This window comes from Diabrotica virgifera, chromosome 1 (genome assembly GCF_917563875.1).
Source record: "Diabrotica virgifera virgifera chromosome 1, PGI_DIABVI_V3a".
Classification (NCBI taxonomy): Eukaryota; Metazoa; Arthropoda; class Insecta; order Coleoptera; family Chrysomelidae; genus Diabrotica; species Diabrotica virgifera.
Genome location: NC_065443.1, coordinates 151,710,957 through 151,730,483, shown reverse-complemented (window position 1 = coordinate 151,730,483; position 19,527 = coordinate 151,710,957). Strand labels below are relative to the sequence as shown.

Genomic DNA, 19,527 nt, shown 5'->3' with positions numbered 1-19,527 from the left:
AAACTCTGATGCAAAAATCAGACTAGTGTTTATCACCAACTGGGTATTTTAACGAGTGCAACACGAAGAACATGCCAAATGACAGGAATCGTGTTGGTTAGTAATAGCAGTCTGATTTTTGCATGAGAGTTTAACGAAAGGGTAACAAATCAATTGGATGTTTTGTCCGACAAAATACATGGGCCATTTTCGTAATGTGACGTTTAAAATTTTTAGAGTGTTCCACAATTAAAATTTCCCCTGTTCCAGTGTTCCCGTACATCAAAGTTTGTCCGACTAGACATCGTTAAGCTATTAACAAATTTTCAGCATGCCAATAATCAACTTTTTTGGTCCGCAGGATCCAGGCCTATAATGTTTGTATTAATTGAAGAAGTGTGGAAGATGTAAAAATATTGCTAAGTAGTAGGAGTTTGTGAAAATGCATATAACTCTAGACATACTACAATATTTTAACTCCTAAAAGGCTAATAACGTTTATAATATATGCAGTGCCGAATCTAGGCATTTGCCCTGGGAGGGGAAATTTGCCTTAGGGAGAGAACTTTCAATGAAACGCCAAAAAAAAAAGACATAAAAAAGATAAATCCAAACTACATAAAAGACATAAATGATAACTTATAAGCATTAAGTTCCTTTAATTTTCCTAACTAGCGTGTTTATTGGATTGAATTTGTCTGTCTGTTCATGCACGGAGCGAATAAAGGCGTTAATTATTGACTTTTTGAAATTTTTGTGGTTTAATAATTATACAGTGGGGACGTTTGAGTTGGAATAAATTCATTATCTCAAGAATGGATGAATTTGGAGAGAAATCCTGAGACAGTTTGATTTTTATTTTTAAATTATGACTTTTTGGCATATATATCATACTACTGACGTCATCCATCTGGGCCTGATGACGTAATCGATGATTTTTTAAATAAGAGTAGGGATTGTGTGATAGCTCATTTGAAAGGCTATTAAATTCTGTAGTCAGTAATGTAAACAATAACCTAGTTATTTTTACAGTGTTGCCAAAAAACATTTTTTTGATTAAATTAATTGACACAAAAAGAAGAATGTAAGCAATTTATTTAATTTAAAATACATTTTACTACTATCAGAAAACAGATTAAAATGTTTATTTCGCAAATAAACATTGCTTTTCGCTTGAATTCAAATGTTCAAACTGCTAAGAGACAAGTGAATGGCAGCTTTAGCATTGAATTTAAGCGAAAACAATATTTATTTGTCAAATAAACATTTCTTTCTATTTCCTGGCAGCAATAAAATGTATTTTGAATTAAATATATTGCATACATTCTTCTTTTTGTCTCAATTAATTTAATTCACAATTAATTTTTTTGGACACCCTGTATAAATTATTATGTTAACGTTTATATTACTGAATAGATAATTGAATAACCTTTCAAATGAGCTAGAATACAACCCCTACTCTCATTAAAAAAAATCATCGATTACGTCATCACGCTCAGATGGATGACGTCATTAGTATGATATATATATATATATATATATATATATATATATATATATATATATATATATATATATATATATATATATACAGGGTGGTTCATCTTATTCGCCTCGGTCTCTGTACGGAAAACCACTTGATATTTTAAAAAAATTTCTTCAGTGAAATATACAGGGCCTTTAATACTACAATCTAAAAATAATGTGAATTATACAGGGTGTTCCAAAAAAGAGTGGTATATCAAAGTTATATTTTTTCTTATGGAATGCCCTATATCTGATGACATTATTGAATTGACCTTAAAAAATAAGCTATACTTTCATAAGGGTTCCCTATACCTAAATACAGGGTGTTTTGATTTATTTCGATTTTTATAAAAATGTAAGGCTTTAGAAAAAAATAAATATCTACGAATCTAAGAAGCAGTAACAAATTCTTTCTTGGATCTTAATAATAGACTATTTAGCATACTTAAACAGATGCTTATTGCAACAAAATTTCTTACAGGGTGGTCAAAATATGAGATTGTTCTATTAACAAATTCAAGCTGTAATAACTTACTTATTTTAAATGGAACACCCTATATCTTACTAGTCTATCGAGTAGAAAATTTACTTAGCTTTCAATTTGTATTAGGGTTTCCTATACCTATCTTTTTACAGGGTGGTCAAAATATTAGATTGTTCTATTAACAAATTCAAGCTGTAATAACTTACTTATTTTAAATGGAACACCCTGTAGATTACTAGTCTATCGAGTAGAAAATTTACTTAGCTTTTAATTCTTATTAGGGTTTCCTATACCTATCTCCCTTCATTTTTTAAATATTTAAAATTTCCTAATTTGTAAGCTTTAAAAATTAGAATTACATACGTACCTATGTCGTGTTTATGTAACACATCACCAACACCGGCAATATACTTAGACAAGATACTGTCATTAATAATAAAATTTTCATTGTTATCATGTAATCACACAGAGTGTTGTATTATTTTAGTTGATTTTGGCCTACATGTATAATTGAATAATATGTTTATTTTAAACTGCATACCCTATATTAGATGCCGTATTCTGGAATATATTTAAATTATATTTCATTCCGTATAAGTATTTTCCATATCTTAACCCAACGGTTATTAAGTAAATTTAAGAACGCCACTTTTTGTTTGAATCTTTAAATCGCAATTACAAACAATTAAATGCAATGGCTACTTTGACGAAAACGAGCCTATTGTACAAAAATATGTAAAAATGGGTATTTACAAAATAACATGGGAATTTATATTTACAGAATAACATGTGGATTGAGAATGTTAACATGGAATTGAAGAGATTTTAAATATCTTCCATTATAAAGAATAGAATATCGAGTATGTCATTTAAAATAAGAACACTCTGTGTGATTAAATAATAAAAATGTGAATTTTATTAATGAAACTATCTTGACTAAGATATTTAAGTATATTGCCGGTGTTGGTGATGTGTTGTACATAACCACGACATAGGTACTTAATTCTAATTTTTAAAGCTTACAAATTAGGAAATCTTTAAATATTTAAAAAATGAAGCTAGATAGGTATAGGAAACCCTAATAAGAATTTAAAGCTAAGTAAATTTTCTACTCGATATACTAGTAAGGTACAGGGTGTTCCATTTAAAATAAGTAAGTTATTACAGCTTGAATTTGTTAATAGAACAATCTAATATTTTGACCACCCTGAAAAAATATAGGTATAGGAAACCCTAAAACAAATTGAAAGCTAAATAAATTTTCTACGCGATAGACTAGTAAGATACAGGGTGTTCCATTTAAAATAAGTAAGTTATTACAGCTTGAATTTGTTAATAGAACAATCTCATATTTTGACCACCCTGTAAGAAATTTTGTTGCAATAAGCATCTGTTTAAGTATGCTAAATAGTCTATTATTAAGATCCAAGAAATAATTTGTTACTGCTTCTGAGATTCGTAGATATTTATTTTTTTCTAAAACCTTACATTTTTATACAAATCGAAATAAATCAAAACACCCTGTATTTAGGTATAGGGAACCCTTATGAAAGTATAGCTTATTTTTTAAGGTCAATTCAATAATGTCATCAGATATAGGGCATTCCATAAGAAAAAATATAACTTTGATATACCACTCTTTTTTGGAACACCCTGTATAATTCACATTATTTTTAGGTTGTAGTATTAAAGGCCCTGTATATTTCTGTGAAGAAATTTTTTTAAAATATCAAGTGGTTTTCCGTACAGAGGCCGAGGCGAATAAGATGAACCACCCTGTATATATATATATATATATATATATATATATATATATATATATATATATATATATATATATATATAAGAAAAAAGAAGTACTTTGTTGACTTGTTTATAAAAAACACTTTTGAGTTTCGGTGGGTTGGAGTCAATAAAAAGGGGCTGTTAGAATACTATTTTTTATTACTCGAGCTTTCGAATGTGTTTACATTCATTTTCAAGAGCTAAAAAGTAACTGATAAAGTGGAAACAAAGATCATGTAAAAATATAACTCACCAGATAAATCTAGATTGGTTATTAAAACTTGCTAACATTAATACATATAAATAAGAGGAAAACTATTAATATCCATAAAATGAATTCTTCCCAGACTACATAATATAAATTAATGGCCAAAAGATTTAATTTTTTTTTTTTTTTTTTTTGAAATGAATTTTGAATTTGAATGATCGGTAAATTGGAAAAAAATTTTAATACAAAAAGTCAATGTCAGTGAAAAAATCAGCCTACATCGACAAGTAGCTAAAAGTAATTTATTTAAATATATTATAACGTGATGATTTGTTAAAAAAAAAGAAAGAAGAAATAAATAAGTAGAGAAAAAATATTTTAGTAGTTTACAGAAGTACAAAAGAAATGTAATAAGGATGTGAAAAAAGTGAAATATTTATGGTGCTCTGAATATTATTTAAAATTATAAGGAAATGATGTAATTATAAATTTTGCTTAAATTTTGAATTTCTGATCTTTTATTTAAACTATGATCACTTCTACTAATAGATACCATTTCTAAAAAAGTCCTTTTGAATTTATTACCTTCATTGCACAAAATTTTTTTTTATGTTGTCAAAATCCATGATATGATCTTTGTCAATCACATGCTCTGCCAAAGCACAAGACGGTTTTTTGATTCGGCAATCACTTTTGTGGGAAATTACGCGACTAGATAAATTCCTGCCAGTCTCACCAATATATACAGCCTCACACTGAGTGCAACTAATGCCGTACTCTACATTAGTTTTCTCTAATTTTTCTATAGGATACTTTGTCTTAGAATACAGAGATGTAATGGTTTTGATGTTTTTTGTTGTTATTTTTATATTGTCAATAACCTTTAAAATTTTTATTAACTTAGGTGTTAATGATGGTATGTAGGGGAGTGAATGATAATAGATTTGAATAACAGATGCAGCGTTTTGAGATCTCACAACAGATGGTGTCAGATTATTAAAATTGTTAGAAAAAAGTATTCTGTGTAGCATGTGTGGAGGATAAGAGTTCTCAATCAAAATATTTTTTAATACTAAAAGATCAGCTTGTAGGTAATCTGGATGGGATAGCCTCGTGACACGTTTTTTTTTTTAAAAAAAATATATAAAAATACACAACTCGAGTAATAAAAAATAGTATTCTAACAGCCCCTTTTTATTGACTCCAACCCACCGAAACTCAAAAGTGTTTTTTATATATATATATATATATATATATATATATATATATATATATATATATATATATATATATATATATATATGCCAAAATGTCATAATTTAAAAATAAAAATCGACCTGTCTCAGGATTTCTCTCCAAATTTGCCCATTCTCGAGATAATGAATTTATTCCAACTCAAACGTCCTCACTGTATAACTATTAAACCACAAAAATTTCAAAAAGTCAATAATAACCGCCTTTATTCTCTCCTTGCATGACTGCCGCGATACCTAGCGCAGTCGTCTGAAATATTTGGCGACCACAATTTGACGTTAAACATATGATGCACATATTATGACCTATTTGACGTTAATATGTAATATTTATTTACCATTTTCTATAAATTTGTTCTATAACCCACTACAAACAATAAGTTCGAGTGTCAAATAAACGTCAAACTAAGAAGCAGATAATTGGAAGTTCTCTGAAGAAAATATCAATTTTAAGGGTTTTTCTTCACTTTTTCGTTTTAGTTTAGTTGTCGGTAATAACATTAATTAGGTGTACATCGAAAGCAATTAGGCAGTGTGAATTATTAATAGTACCAGGTTTTAACATTAGCTGGTCTACTGAACTGCTAATTTGTGCGTGTGACACAAAATGGAAATAGATGACGATAGGAATATACCACCAGATCGGGGAAGGAAAGAAAGTCAGTAAGAAAGTATAAATATAAATAATAAAAATCAAAACGGCAATAATAAGGTAAGCGAAATATCTATTAAAAAATAGCTATTTCCACCTATCTCCACCCAAAGTATACATTTCCTGGCCTTATTGTAGGGAGCAAAGTCGTACTTTTTCTCCCTAGGGAGACAAAGTAAATACTTTTACTCCCTAGGGAGTAAAAGTAAAAGTGACGTTATGGTATGTCATCGATGAAATAACTTATTGACGCCTTATATAATATTCGAGGTGGCAACGTTGCGCTAAGTGTGTGAATATTAATTGTATTTTGCTCCTGCATTAAACCCGTTTTTCTCGAAATGCAGAGTAAATCAATTACAGCAAACGCATAACGTGTGAAGTTAAGTGAGTAATCTTCGCGCAGAACGAAAAATAATAAACTAAATATTGAAATTGTGCTCCAAATTGATTGGCAAAAATCAAAGGTAAGCCTAACACATAAAAAAAATAAAACGTCATCGATATTACGATATTCGAAGTGGATTCTTGTTCGATTGGAACGCGGTGTTGCCAAGTCGACAGGGAAGTCCTGTAACTAGGGAGGAGCGAAATAGTATATACTGCTCAATATAATTTTATCAAAGAAAAAAAGTAAGACGTTACACTGAGAAAGGTTAAGTTTCCGCGGAGATAGTCCGAACGAGACCTTTAACGCAGTAAAACGAGCAGAGAAGATAAAAAATACGAAGAGCTATTTCGAATAGAAAGTGACGGTACCACGACAGACGAAAACGACAAGAAGAGAAAAGAGGAAGAATTGGAACGGGCTTTTAACAAAAGTCGAAAAATAAGCAGATCTCCCTCCTACAGAAAGGAGAAAATGGAGGAGAATGTACAAAAAATTATGGAAATGATGGCAGGAGTAAGTTTAAAAATCGAGGAACAATCAAGAGAACTTAGCGAGATGCGTAGAGAGCAGAAAGAATATAGAGATGAAATAAGAGAGTTACGCCAGGAGAATACAACATTAAGAGCAGAAAACACGAAACTAAAACAGGCAGTTTATCAAATAGAAGAACGGCTTGAAAGTTTAGAAAATCCAAAAAGGCGGAAAAATATAATTATACAGGGTTTGAACATAGATACAAATGGCCCAGATATCCTAAAACATGCAATGAAAACTTTTATGCAGACAGAATTAGAAGTAGATGTACAAATAGAGAAGGCTCTGAAGTTAGGTGAAAAAGTTTGTTTGGTTGAGCTTGAAAAGAAGAAGATAAAAGAAAAATTATGCGAAACAAAATCAAATTGAGAAATCGAGAAAAAGGTCCAGTTTATATCAACGATGACCTATCAAAGAACGACAGAATGGTACAGAAACGTGTCAGACAAAAAGCGCAAGAACTAAGAAAGGAAGGGAGAAAAGTGAAAGTAGGGTATAAGAAAATATATGCCGATCATGAAATATGGCACTGGGATGGAATGAACCAAACGTTGGTGGTAGAGACGAAAGCAAAAAACTAAGCAATAGCAATGAAAGGAAACAAATTACGACGAAAAATGCAAAGCAGAAGATTACGAACTATGGAAATAAAACAAATCAAGACAGCAATAAAAAAAGAAAAGCCGAAAAATGACAAGATACAGTTTGCAACAGAGATAAATAAGACGGAAACGACGCAGGCAATGGACAAGGAAATAAGTAAAGATAACAAAAAGAAAACTAAAGTCAACTTGGGTACATGGAATGTAAGAGGCACATACGAAACAGGAAAACTCAAAGAATTAATTAGAAATAATAAGTAGAAATAATAGCTTTACAAGAGACAAAACAATTGGAGACAGAAATAGTAGAAATAGAAGACGTGGTATTTTTTAAAAGCGGGGGAGAAACCAGAAGGTTAGGAACAGGTTTTATAATACAGCGAAAATGGAAGGAAAGAGTAATGGCATTCCAACCAATATCAGATAGATTATGCACAATAAGATTAAAAGGGGACAAACGAAACATAAGTATAATAAATGTACACGCACCGATTGAAGATGCCACAGAAGAAGAAAAAGATGAATTCTACGAGCAATTGGAAAGAGAATATGATAAATTACCAGGGTTTGACATCAAAATAATAATGAGAGACTGCAACGCCAAAGTCGGAAGAGAGAATATATACGAACACATAATAGGGAAATATAGTAAGCATGAGGTGTCGAACGATAATGGCCAAAGAATAATAGGCTTTGCAACAGAAAGGCAAATGGTGATAAAAAGCACACAATTACGCCGAAAAGATATATATAAAGGAACGTCCCCCTGATAAGAAGACAGTAAATCAGATAGACCATATTTTAATAGAGAAGAAGCATGCAAACAATGTAATAAATGTAAAGAGCATGAGAGGAGCGGGCTGTAACTCTGACCACTACTTGGTGAGAGCAGAATACAAAATCGAGCATAACATAAAGCGAAACAATAAAACAACGGAAAAAATTGGAAAACAATTCAACATAGGACTACTAAAAGATAACAACACACAGAAGAAGTATGAACAGGGAATAACCAACAGACTAATCAGAGAACAAGAAACGTCAAGCCCAGACAAACAATGGCAAAATATCAAAGAAGCAATCTTGAACACAAGTAAAGCAATCCTAGCGAAAACCAAAAGAAAACACAAAACAAAAGATTGGTATGATGAAGAATGTCAAGAAGTAGCAGAAGCAATAAGAAAAGTAAGACTCAAAAATCTCACAAATGACGAAGAAAGCACTAAAGAAGAATACAGAGAATTGAGAAAAATCATGAAAAGAAAATATAGAAGCAAAAAGAGAAAATACAATGAGAACAAACTGAAAGAAATAGAAGAAAAATTTAAAAAAAAAAGAAATAAGATCATTCTACCAGGAAGCAAAAAAATGGAAAGAGGATATCAAAAAAACAACCCATATATGAGAGATGATAAAAAGGATGTTGCTAAATGAGCCGGAAAAAATAATGGAAAACTGGCAAAACTATTTCACAGAACTGCTAAATAAGAGCGAAGTACAAAAGGAAACAAGCCATGAAATTGAAGATGATCAGATAGCAATAGAAATACCCACAGAACAAGAAATAAAGAACGAAATAAAGAGCTTGAAAAATAACAAAAGCCCAGGAATAACAGAAATATCGGCCGAAATGATAAAATCAGGAGGGAAAAGACTACAGAAAGAGATATATGACCTGATAAAAAGAATATGGGAAGTAGAAAAAATGCCAGAAGAGTGGACCATAGCAAGAATATGCCCTATACATAAAAAAGGTGATAGAATGGTATGCGAAAACTACAGAGGCATCGCACTATTAGAAATAGTTTACAAAATCTTGGCACAAAGTATAAGAAAAAGGCTAAGTCATTATTCGGAAAAAATACTGGGGGAATACCAGGCAGGTTTTAGAAACAACAGATCAACGACTGACCAAATATTTGCCTTAAAAGAAATACAGACTACCTGTTACGAACATAAAACAGTACTATATGCTTTGTTCATAGACTTTAAGCAGGCTTACGACACAGTAAATAGACAGCAGATGTACGAACTGATGAAAGAACTGGGGATACCAAGTAAAATTGTTAGGATGATAAAGATGACGATGGAAAACACAACAAACGAAATAGCTTGGAAAGGGTATACATCCAAAAAGTTTGAAACCAAGGAAGGATTACGACAAGGAGACCCACTATCAACAATGGCATTCAATCTAACATTGGAAGGAATAATCAGGAAAAGCAGAATAAACATGCAAGAAACGATATTTAAAAACGGCCACCAATGCATAGCATTTGCAGATGATCTGACGCTATTAGCAACAAGCAAAAAAGAACTACAAAAGTTAATGAAAAACATAATAACGGAAAACAAAAAATTCGGACTTAAAATAAATGAAGAAAAGACAAAGTATATGAAAATGGGAGAGAGCCAAAAAGAAAAAGAGAATAACATCATAGTACAAATAGATGGAGAAAAAACATACTCGTTCAAAAGAGCCAAAGAAATTATTTACCTGGAAGCCAAAATAGATGAAAATGGTCATGAAGAAGGGGAGATAAAGGCAAGAATAGCTAAAGGAAATAAAAAATATGGAGCATTACGCAGATTATTGAAATCCAAATACGTATGAAGAAAAACAAAAATAAGAATTTATAAGACTGTTATCAGACCTACAGTAACATATGCAAGTGAAACATGGGTGCTCAAAAAGTCAGAAACAGACCTATTAGAAAGATGGGAGAGAAAAATGCAAAGAGCAATATATGGAGGTGTGAAAATAGAAGGTCAGTGGAGAAGAAGAACCAATAAAGAATTGGAAGAAATGTATCAAGAGCCAACGATTACGACGACGATCAAAGCACAGAGAATACGATACTTGGGGCACATAGAGAGAATGGGAAGTAAACGAATGCCAAAAATGGTACTCTCACGAAGACCAATACAAAAGAGGAGGAAAGGCAGGCCAAGGAAAAGATGGAAGGACAGTGTATATGAAGACTTGAAGAAAAGTAACATTGAGAGATGGAAAGAACTAGCATTGGACAGAAGGAGATGGAGAGAGGTGGTGAAGGAGTGTATAAAAAGACTGAAGTGTATTTAAATAAAATTTACAAGTTTTATAAATTATGTAAGTTATACTAAGTTATTTATTATATTATTTATGTAATCAGAAATGTAAACATTTTAGCCCTAGGCCTACAAGGCCTGTTGTACTTAATAAATAAATATATAATATTCTAATTTCTATTACGTAAGTATCTATGCATTTAAACGTTTATTTCGCAGAATGGAAACAGTAAATTTGAGTAAATTATTATTTTTATTTATATATTATTATATATACAAAATTTTTAGGCGTCAACGCCCTTCGGTAGGGATCTATAGAGGAGTATAACCAAGCCGCAAGCCCTTATCCCTTGCCGTACCGCTCCTCCATAGGCCGATCAGACGCTAGTTTATTCCAGACCAAGTCGTAGACTCTATTGAGATTTATACTACGGCATTGGCCTTTTATTAATTTCATGCCCTGGTATAGCTGAGGCTCGAACCAGCGATCGCAAATCGCAAATCCACTAAACTTGTCGATCGACTGCGCCTCAGCTAACTAGACCGTCTAGACTTCTAGACCGACCTTTTGTATTCGACTTTTTTTATCTAGACCGCCCTATTTTTATTTAACATTAATAATTTGTTAGTTACATAAATAAATTATTTAAAAATGAAAAAATGACATGTTATTTAAGGGAGGCGGAAAAACCATATATATATATATATATATATATATATATATATATATATATATATATATATATATATATATATATATAAATAAATTATTTATTTTTATATTTGCACTCGATTATCCAACATCATTTTATATATATATATATATATATATATATATATATATATATATATATATATATATATATATATATATATATATGTTCGGAAAGATTTCCGCGGTCAGGTAAATGAAAATTACTAAGTTCTCGGGAAGAACCGCGTTGAGAATTTATAACTCGACGTTTCGGCACCCTTTTTGGAGCCATTATCAAGAGGGGTATGGTTCCGTTCGAGTTCGGGGTCTCAATCTGCCTACTCCCCTCACTCGTGACGTACCAGTAGTGTCTTGTTCTCTAGGAGAACGGTCAAGCGGCACTGAGGTCTCAATCTGCCTACTCCTCAGTGTCGAGTGACGACCTGTCTTCGCCTGTGTAGCTCCTTTTATACTCTCAGTGCGCGCGGGAACTGTATGCGCGGGAGAGGCCTGAGTGGGATCGACTGACGTGGGGATTCGCCGAAGCAGCGGTCGCCATGTTGCCGGCAGTCTTTTGGCGTCATCGCGTGTGTTTAGGCTGTGAGGGCGTTTTTCAATTTCGATGGCTTCACGGATGATTCTCGATTTTAAGGAGCGGACAGGGGCGATGGTTTTTGCTTTCTCGAAATCTATTTGGTGACCTGTCTGAATATGATGTTGGGCAAGGGCTGAAGTAGTGTCGGAATGTTTTACAGATATGGAATGTTCGTAGATACGGTTTTGGATTCGTCGGTTTGTCTGTCCTATGTATGTCCGTGGGCAACTGGAACAAGGTATCTCGTAGACACCATGGTCTTCATTGGGGATTTGGTCTTTTACGGATCTGACAAGATTGCACAACTTGGAGTGAGTAGTGAAGACGGTTTTGATATTTAGAGGGGTAAGAATTCTACTAATCTTGTCAGTGACACCTTTGATAAAAGGTAGAAAGATTTTGGGTTGATCGGGCGGCAAGTTTTCTTTATTAGATGGAATGGGATTTAGATGTTTCTGAATGCTCCTATTGATTTGGGTTTTATGGTAGCCGTTTTGTAAGAGTGTTTGCCTTATTGAATTTATTTCAGATGGTCTGTGATTGTCGTCACTAAGCCTTATAGAGCGAGAAACAAGAGTGTTGACAACTGAACTGAGTTGGGCGGGGTGATGATGTGACTGGGCATTGAGATACCGATTTGTATGGGTGGGTTTTCGGTACACGGAATAGGAAAAACTGTGAGGTGGCTGTTTTTGAATAAGTACATCAAGGAATGGTAAAGACTCCTCAGACTCAACTTCCATCGTGAATTGAATACTGGGGTGTATTCCATTCAGGTGGGAGAGGAAGAGATCTAACGTATCTTTACCATGGGGCCAAATGACAAAAGTGTCATCAACGTACCGTAACCAGCAAGTGGGTTTGAGATTTGATGATGACAGGGCTATTGTTTCGAAATGCTCCATGTAGATATCAGCTATTACGGGAGAGAGAGGGGATCCCATTGGGGCACCTTTGGGACACTTTCGATCGCCTTTCTCATCAAAAAGCTCAACACATTTCTGACACCAAAACCCAAACCCAGAAACGCAAACTAGCCACACTCATCGCTCATCAAAATCCACAGCCACCTTCAAATCAACAACCTTCTACTGTTGTACGCAATTTCTCAGATGTTAACATATCCGATTCAGCTACCAAAGCTCTGTCTAAAGGCTTCAATTTTTCTGTCACTCCTCTTTCAATCCCAACGGAGAAAATTATTTGTCAAACTGAAGAAGCTATTTCTCATCTTCCTTCCGACCAAGCCGAAATTGCCAGACAAGATGTCGCCAGAATTCTCCGTACTTCCAAACCCCCACCGACAAATATCAGTCTTTCAGAAAGACGTGCCCTTAAAGAACTCTACAACAACCCTGACATCGTCATCCTTCCGGCAGACAAAGGTAATGCCACCGTCATTCTCAACACTTCTAATTATTTCGACAAAATGTCCGAACTTCTTAATTCTACAGAATACAAACGAGTCCCAAACGATCCCACTACCTATCTAGAAAAAACGACCAAATCTATCATAAATAAGTCCACTCTACCTCCAGACATCAAAAAATCTCTTACACCCAGAGAAAAATCGTCCCGAATTCCAAGAATATACGGACTTCCAAAAATTCATAAGCCCAACGTTCCTCTAAGACCCATCGTCAGTGCATACAATTGCCCCACTCAGAAATTGGCAAAACATCTCGCCTCATCCCTACAACCACTAGCCGAAAACGCCTTGTCATTCGTCAAAAATTCTTTCCATTTCATTGATCTTCTGAAAAATATTTCTATCTCATCCTCAGATATTCTAGTCAGTTTTGACATTGTTTCTTTATTCACCAACATTCCTATTGATGAAACCATTTCCATCTTGGACTCCAAACATCAAATCCCCCAAGACACATTATCTCTTATAAAACATTGCATGTCTAACACATACTTTTCATTCCAAAATCAATTCTACCGTCAAAACAAAGGTGCCCCAATGGGATCCCCTCTCTCTCCCGTAATAGCTGATATCTACATGGAGCATTTCGAAACAATAGCCCTGTCATCATCAAATCTCAAACCCACTTGCTGGTTACGGTACGTTGATGACACTTTTGTCATTTGGCCCCATGGTAAAGATACGTTAGATCTCTTCCTCTCCCACCTGAATGGAATACACCCCAGTATTCAATTCACGATGGAAGTTGAGTCTGAGGAGTCTTTACCATTCCTTGATGTACTTATTCAAAAACAGCCACCTCACAGTTTTTCCTATTCCGTGTACCGAAAACCCACCCATACAAATCGGTATCTCAATGCCCAGTCACATCATCACCCCGCCCAACTCAGTTCAGTTGTCAACACTCTTGTTTCTCGCTCTATAAGGCTTAGTGACGACAATCACAGACCATCTGAAATAAATTCAATAAGGCAAACACTCTTACAAAACGGCTACCATAAAACCCAAATCAATAGGAGCATTCAGAAACATCTAAATCCCATTCCATCTAATAAAGAAAACTTGCCGCCCGATCAACCCAAAATCTTTCTACCTTTTATCAAAGGTGTCACTGACAAGATTAGTAGAATTCTTACCCCTCTAAATATCAAAACCGTCTTCACTACTCACTCCAAGTTGTGCAATCTTGTCAGATCCGTAAAAGACCAAATCCCCAATGAAGACCATGGTGTCTACGAGATACCTTGTTCCAGTTGCCCACGGACATACATAGGACAGACAAACCGACGAATCCAAAACCGTATCTACGAACATTCCATATCTGTAAAACATTCCGACACTACTTCAGCCCTTGCCCAACATCATATTCAGACAGGTCACCAAATAGATTTCGAGAAAGCAAAAACCATCGCCCCTGTCCGCTCCTTAAAATCGAGAATCATCCGTGAAGCCATCGAAATTGAAAAACGCCCTCACAGCCTAAACACACGCGATGACGCCAAAAGACTGCCGGCAACATGGCGACCGCTGCTTCGGCGAATCCCCACGTCAGTCGATCCCACTCAGGCCTCTCCCGCGCATACAGTTCCCGCGCGCACTGAGAGTATAAAAGGAGCTACACAGGCGAAGACAGGTCGTCACTCGACACTGAGGAGTAGGCAGATTGAGACCTCAGTGCCGCTTGACCGTTCTCCTAGAGAACAAGACACTACTGGTACGTCACGAGTGAGGGGAGTAGGCAGATTGAGACCCCGAACTCGAACGGAACCATACCCCTCTTGATAATGGCTCCAAAAAGGGTGCCGAAACGTCGAGTTATAAATTCTCAACGCGGTTCTTCCCGAGAACTTAGTAATTTTCATATATATATATATATATATAATATGGGAGTAAAGTGCCTTTTCCTCCCTTGAATGATTACTGCCCTCCGTTACGCGTCGGGCAGTAAACTTCATTCTTAGTCAACTGTCAAATATACGTCAAATTATTAATGTAAACATTGTTAAATCAAAATAACAATTTACTGTTTTTTTTTTCCATTCTGCAAAATACAGGGTGTTCTATAAATAAACGTTAAAATGTATAGATACTTACGTAATAGATAATAGAATATTGTATAGGGCATCAATCAGTTATTTCATCAATGACATACCATGACGTCACTTTTACTTTGTTTCCCTAGGGAGGAAAAGTAAGACTTGGCTCCCTACAATCAGGTCAGGAAAAGTATACTTTCGGTAGAGGTAGGTGGAAAAATTATTATTCAATCATTATGTTGTCATATTTCGCCGCTAAGGGCGCTGGCATAGTTCCTTGTATCCCCAACATGGTCACGCACGGAGCGAATAGAGAGTAAATCGTTTATAGACTATTCGCTCCATGCGTGACCATGGTGGGGATACACGAAACTATGCCAGCGTCCGTAGCGGCGAAATATGACAGTTTTGGAGAATAATGATTAAATAATAATTTTTAAACGCTTTTATTTAGTTCAATCGATTGCGTAAAATTTTTAGACGTTAATTTGACTGCCTTTTCTTCAATGGAAATGAATGAAATTTTGCAGACATATGGATTCGCAGGAACAATACACGAATAGTCGATCAAATTTTTTTTATGTTTATGAATTGTTTAAATAAAAAACGATTTTAATGGAAAATGCTTAAATTATCTTGTTTTTTTAGAATGTAGAAACTTGAAACTTTTACAGATTGTAGCTAATTATATGAATTATACTTAATTTCACTTTTTACGTTATTTGTTTACGTTATGCTTCATATATAAACAATAAAGTTTCAAATTTATCCAGTTTCTGTCTGATTTAAATCCAGTTTTCAGCGAAAAAAAGTTATGACACCGCAGAGGGACGAATGCTGCCCTTAGTATTGTCGTGGGCTTCGACTATCCATAAAACGCAAGGTTCGACTGTGGACTACGCTGCGCTGTCGTGAACTTGGGCCCGAAAGTGTTTGCGTAAGGACAGGCTTAAAAGCCTGCATTGAGCCTGCAAAGCTTACGTTTCATTGAGCCGAGTGCGATCATTAAGGTACGTATTCATACAAGGGTGAACCCCGCTCGGTGTAGCTGCTCAAATGGATACAGCATGCGCTCCCTTACATATAAACCGCAAACCGGTTGAAACGAAGAATGTACGCGCCAAGCGGCAATCACCGACGTATCCACTAAGTGGCGCTACTACACCGAGCGAGGTTTACCCTTGTATGGATACGTACATTTAGACGGCTTGCGCATCGAAGAACTGCATTGCGAGAAATTAACAGCGTCTACACCGTGCAATAGTAAAGTATTACAAGAGATGGAAATACTGCGAAAACTATAATAGTCGTAAATAATGATTTTGATTTAAGAAATGTATGAAGAAATTACAGAAAATGTACAATGTATGTATCAAAATTTAAAATAAATACAAAAAAGGTATCTGTCATTTACCTACATCCTTTTTTTAAACATGACGATATATTTTAATGTTTGAAAAGTGTCAGAATATGAAAAAAAAATTTTAAGAAACGCTTTTATTTAGTTATGAGTGACTAAAAGTTAAAATATAAAAAAATTAACCAAAAAGCAAAAAATTAAAAAATCAAACTCGACGGATTATTTGAAAAAAAAACGTTCGTTAAAAAAATGAAAAAATCTAACATATTAGTTAAAGAAAAGCGTGGGGCGCGTCTTCATCGAATAAACGGTTTTCGCCCTACGCTTTTCTTTAACGAATGTGTTAGATTTTTTCATTTTTTTAACGAACGTTTTTTTCGAATAATCCATCGAGTTTGATTTTTTTTATTTTTAGCTTTTTAGTTGATTTTTTTATATTGTAACTTTTAGTCACTAATAACTAAACAAAAGCGTTTCTTAAAATTTTTTTTTCATATTGTTTTATTTTCAATAGATATTTCGCTTACCTTATTCTTGCCGTTTTGATTTTTATTATTTATATTTATATTTTCATACTGACTTTCTTTCCTTCCCCGATATGGTGGTATATTCCTACCGTCATTTATTTCCATTTTGTGTTAAAGACACAAAAAATTAATAGTTCAATAGACCCAACTAATGTTAAAATCTGGTACTAATAATTCACACTGCCTAATTTCTTTCGATGTACACTTAATTAATGTTAACGCCGACAACTAAACTATAACAAAAAGGGAAGAAAAATTCTTAAAATTGATATTTTCTTCAGATAATTTCCAAATATCCGCTTTTTAATTTGACGTTTATTTGGCACTCGAACTTATTGTTTGTATTATGACAAATTTTATCAAAAATGGTAAATAAATATTACATATTAACGTCAAATACAGTCGGAAAAATAAAAGAATACCCATGAACGATCACATCAATCACTTATTTTGTATTTGCTGTCTTTGTCTATAAATAACAAACGTTTGTTATAGAAAAAGACAGCAAATACAAAATCAGTGATTGATGTGATCGTTCATGGGTATTCTTTCATTTTTCCGACTGTATGTCATATGTGTATCCAGGTTCGGATACAGGGGGGTCAACGGGTCCATGGACCCCCCTATTGTATTTAGTCTATAAGTATTTTTTTACTATTTATTATTTTTTCTGTTAACTCTAAACTTTAAGCCATCAGTACAACACTAAATGACACGACAACCGCTTCCAAAGAATTGAAAGAAGTCATAAAATCTAAGAAAACACCCTGCTCTGAAAAATAATGTGCAGGCGCATTTGACCTGGGTAGCGGTGGAACAATAAACAACGGAAATATTATTCTCAATTCAAAGAATAACAAAAATGATATTTTAAAATGAAAATACATTACACTGGGTGTACCTAAACCTTATCTCATGAAAAGTCACGTTTCAAATTTGCGATACAATAAAGATACAAAAATTTGTATTTTACTAGTAAAAATATAGATAATCCATGCGTACCTACCCATTGATGGTATAAAGGTTAATCTTTATCTAGGTAGGTATCTGGGATTATGTAGTGTATTTTATCCTTAGAGTAAGTGTGAGTCGTATGGCTAAATCTGGAAAATATAATATTTGTATTTGAGGTAAGTCTGCCCCCCCCCCCATTATGAATTTCTAGATCCGCGCCTGTGTGTATCATATGTTTAACGTCAAATTGTGGCCGCCAAAAATGTCAGGCGACTACGCTAGGTGTCGCGTCAGTCATGCACGGAGCGAATACCTAACAGTAGTGCATGGGTTTACGGCTCGCATTTTTTAAACTATGTAGTTTCTTGAATAGTGATAAATAATAATATAAACTATTATAATAAAGAAAAATACTGTTTATAGTCAAAGGTCTTGCTCAATAATAATATAAAACGAGAAATGTTTAGTAATTTATTGAAAATAACTGTCAAAACAACAAGATCTACTTTCTTGGCATTAAGCAAACTACCAATATAGTTCCCTGCAATTTCCTAGTTTATCGGCCAAAAAGCCTTCCGGACAATTTCCTTTCACATTAAGAAGTGAAAAAACACCTCCTTTGTTTGGTATTGGCTCAATTTCGTCTACCTGTGGTACGATCGGTTGAACTTTTTCATCTAAAGTTGATCCTTCTGAAAAATGGAAAAACCAAATACACATTAAATATGAATAAAAATAGCATATTGTACAAGTAAGAAATCGGACATATTTCTCACGAGCACAGAAGTTTGTTGGCACGAGCCCATGGCAACTGCCGCAAATCAAGCGAGGGAGAAATATGTCATTTTCTCACGTATTATACACTGTACTTTTTCTGTAGATGCGTTTTTGTCAAGAGTTCACACTTCAAAATTAAATAATTTAGGTGCTTTTAGGTATATCTATTATATGCATAAATTGAAATAAAATACATATACATATATGTAGGTATTTAATATTCTTAAAATTCATATATGTGCTTTATTTATTTAAAATTATGGAAATAAAACAAATCAAGACGGAAATAAAAAAGAAAAGCCGAAAAATAACAAGATACAGTTTGCAACAGAGATAAATGAAACGGAAACAACGCAGTCAATGGACAAGGCAATAAGTAAAAATAACAACTAAAAGAAAACTAAAGTCAACTTGGGTACATGGAATGTAAGAGGCACAAAAGAAACAGGAAAACTCAAAGAATTAATTAGAGAAATTAAGAGATATAATGTAGAAATAGTAGCTTTACAGTAGACAAAACAATGGTTTCCTACAATTAGGAACAGGTTTTATAATATATCTATAGCGAAAATGGAAGGAAAGAGTAGCATTCAACCAATATCAGATAGATTATGCACAATAAGATTAAAAAGGGACAAACGAAATATATAATAAATGTACAAATGTACACGCACCGATTGAAGATGCCA

At 33.8% G+C, this 19,527-nt stretch overlaps 1 protein-coding gene across 1 annotated transcript in view; it reads right to left on the bottom strand.

Moving 5' to 3' along the window:
- Positions 1–18,518: 18,518 nt before the first annotated feature.
- LOC126881211 (uncharacterized) overlaps positions 18,519–19,527 on the bottom strand; it is a 30,948-nt gene continuing 29,939 nt past the window's right edge. Inside the window, exon 2 of the mRNA XM_050645320.1 lies at positions 18,519–18,753. Coding sequence (XP_050501277.1) covers positions 18,587–18,753 — 167 coding nt within the window. The 3' untranslated portion in view covers positions 18,519–18,586. The remainder of the gene's footprint in view (positions 18,754–19,527) is intronic.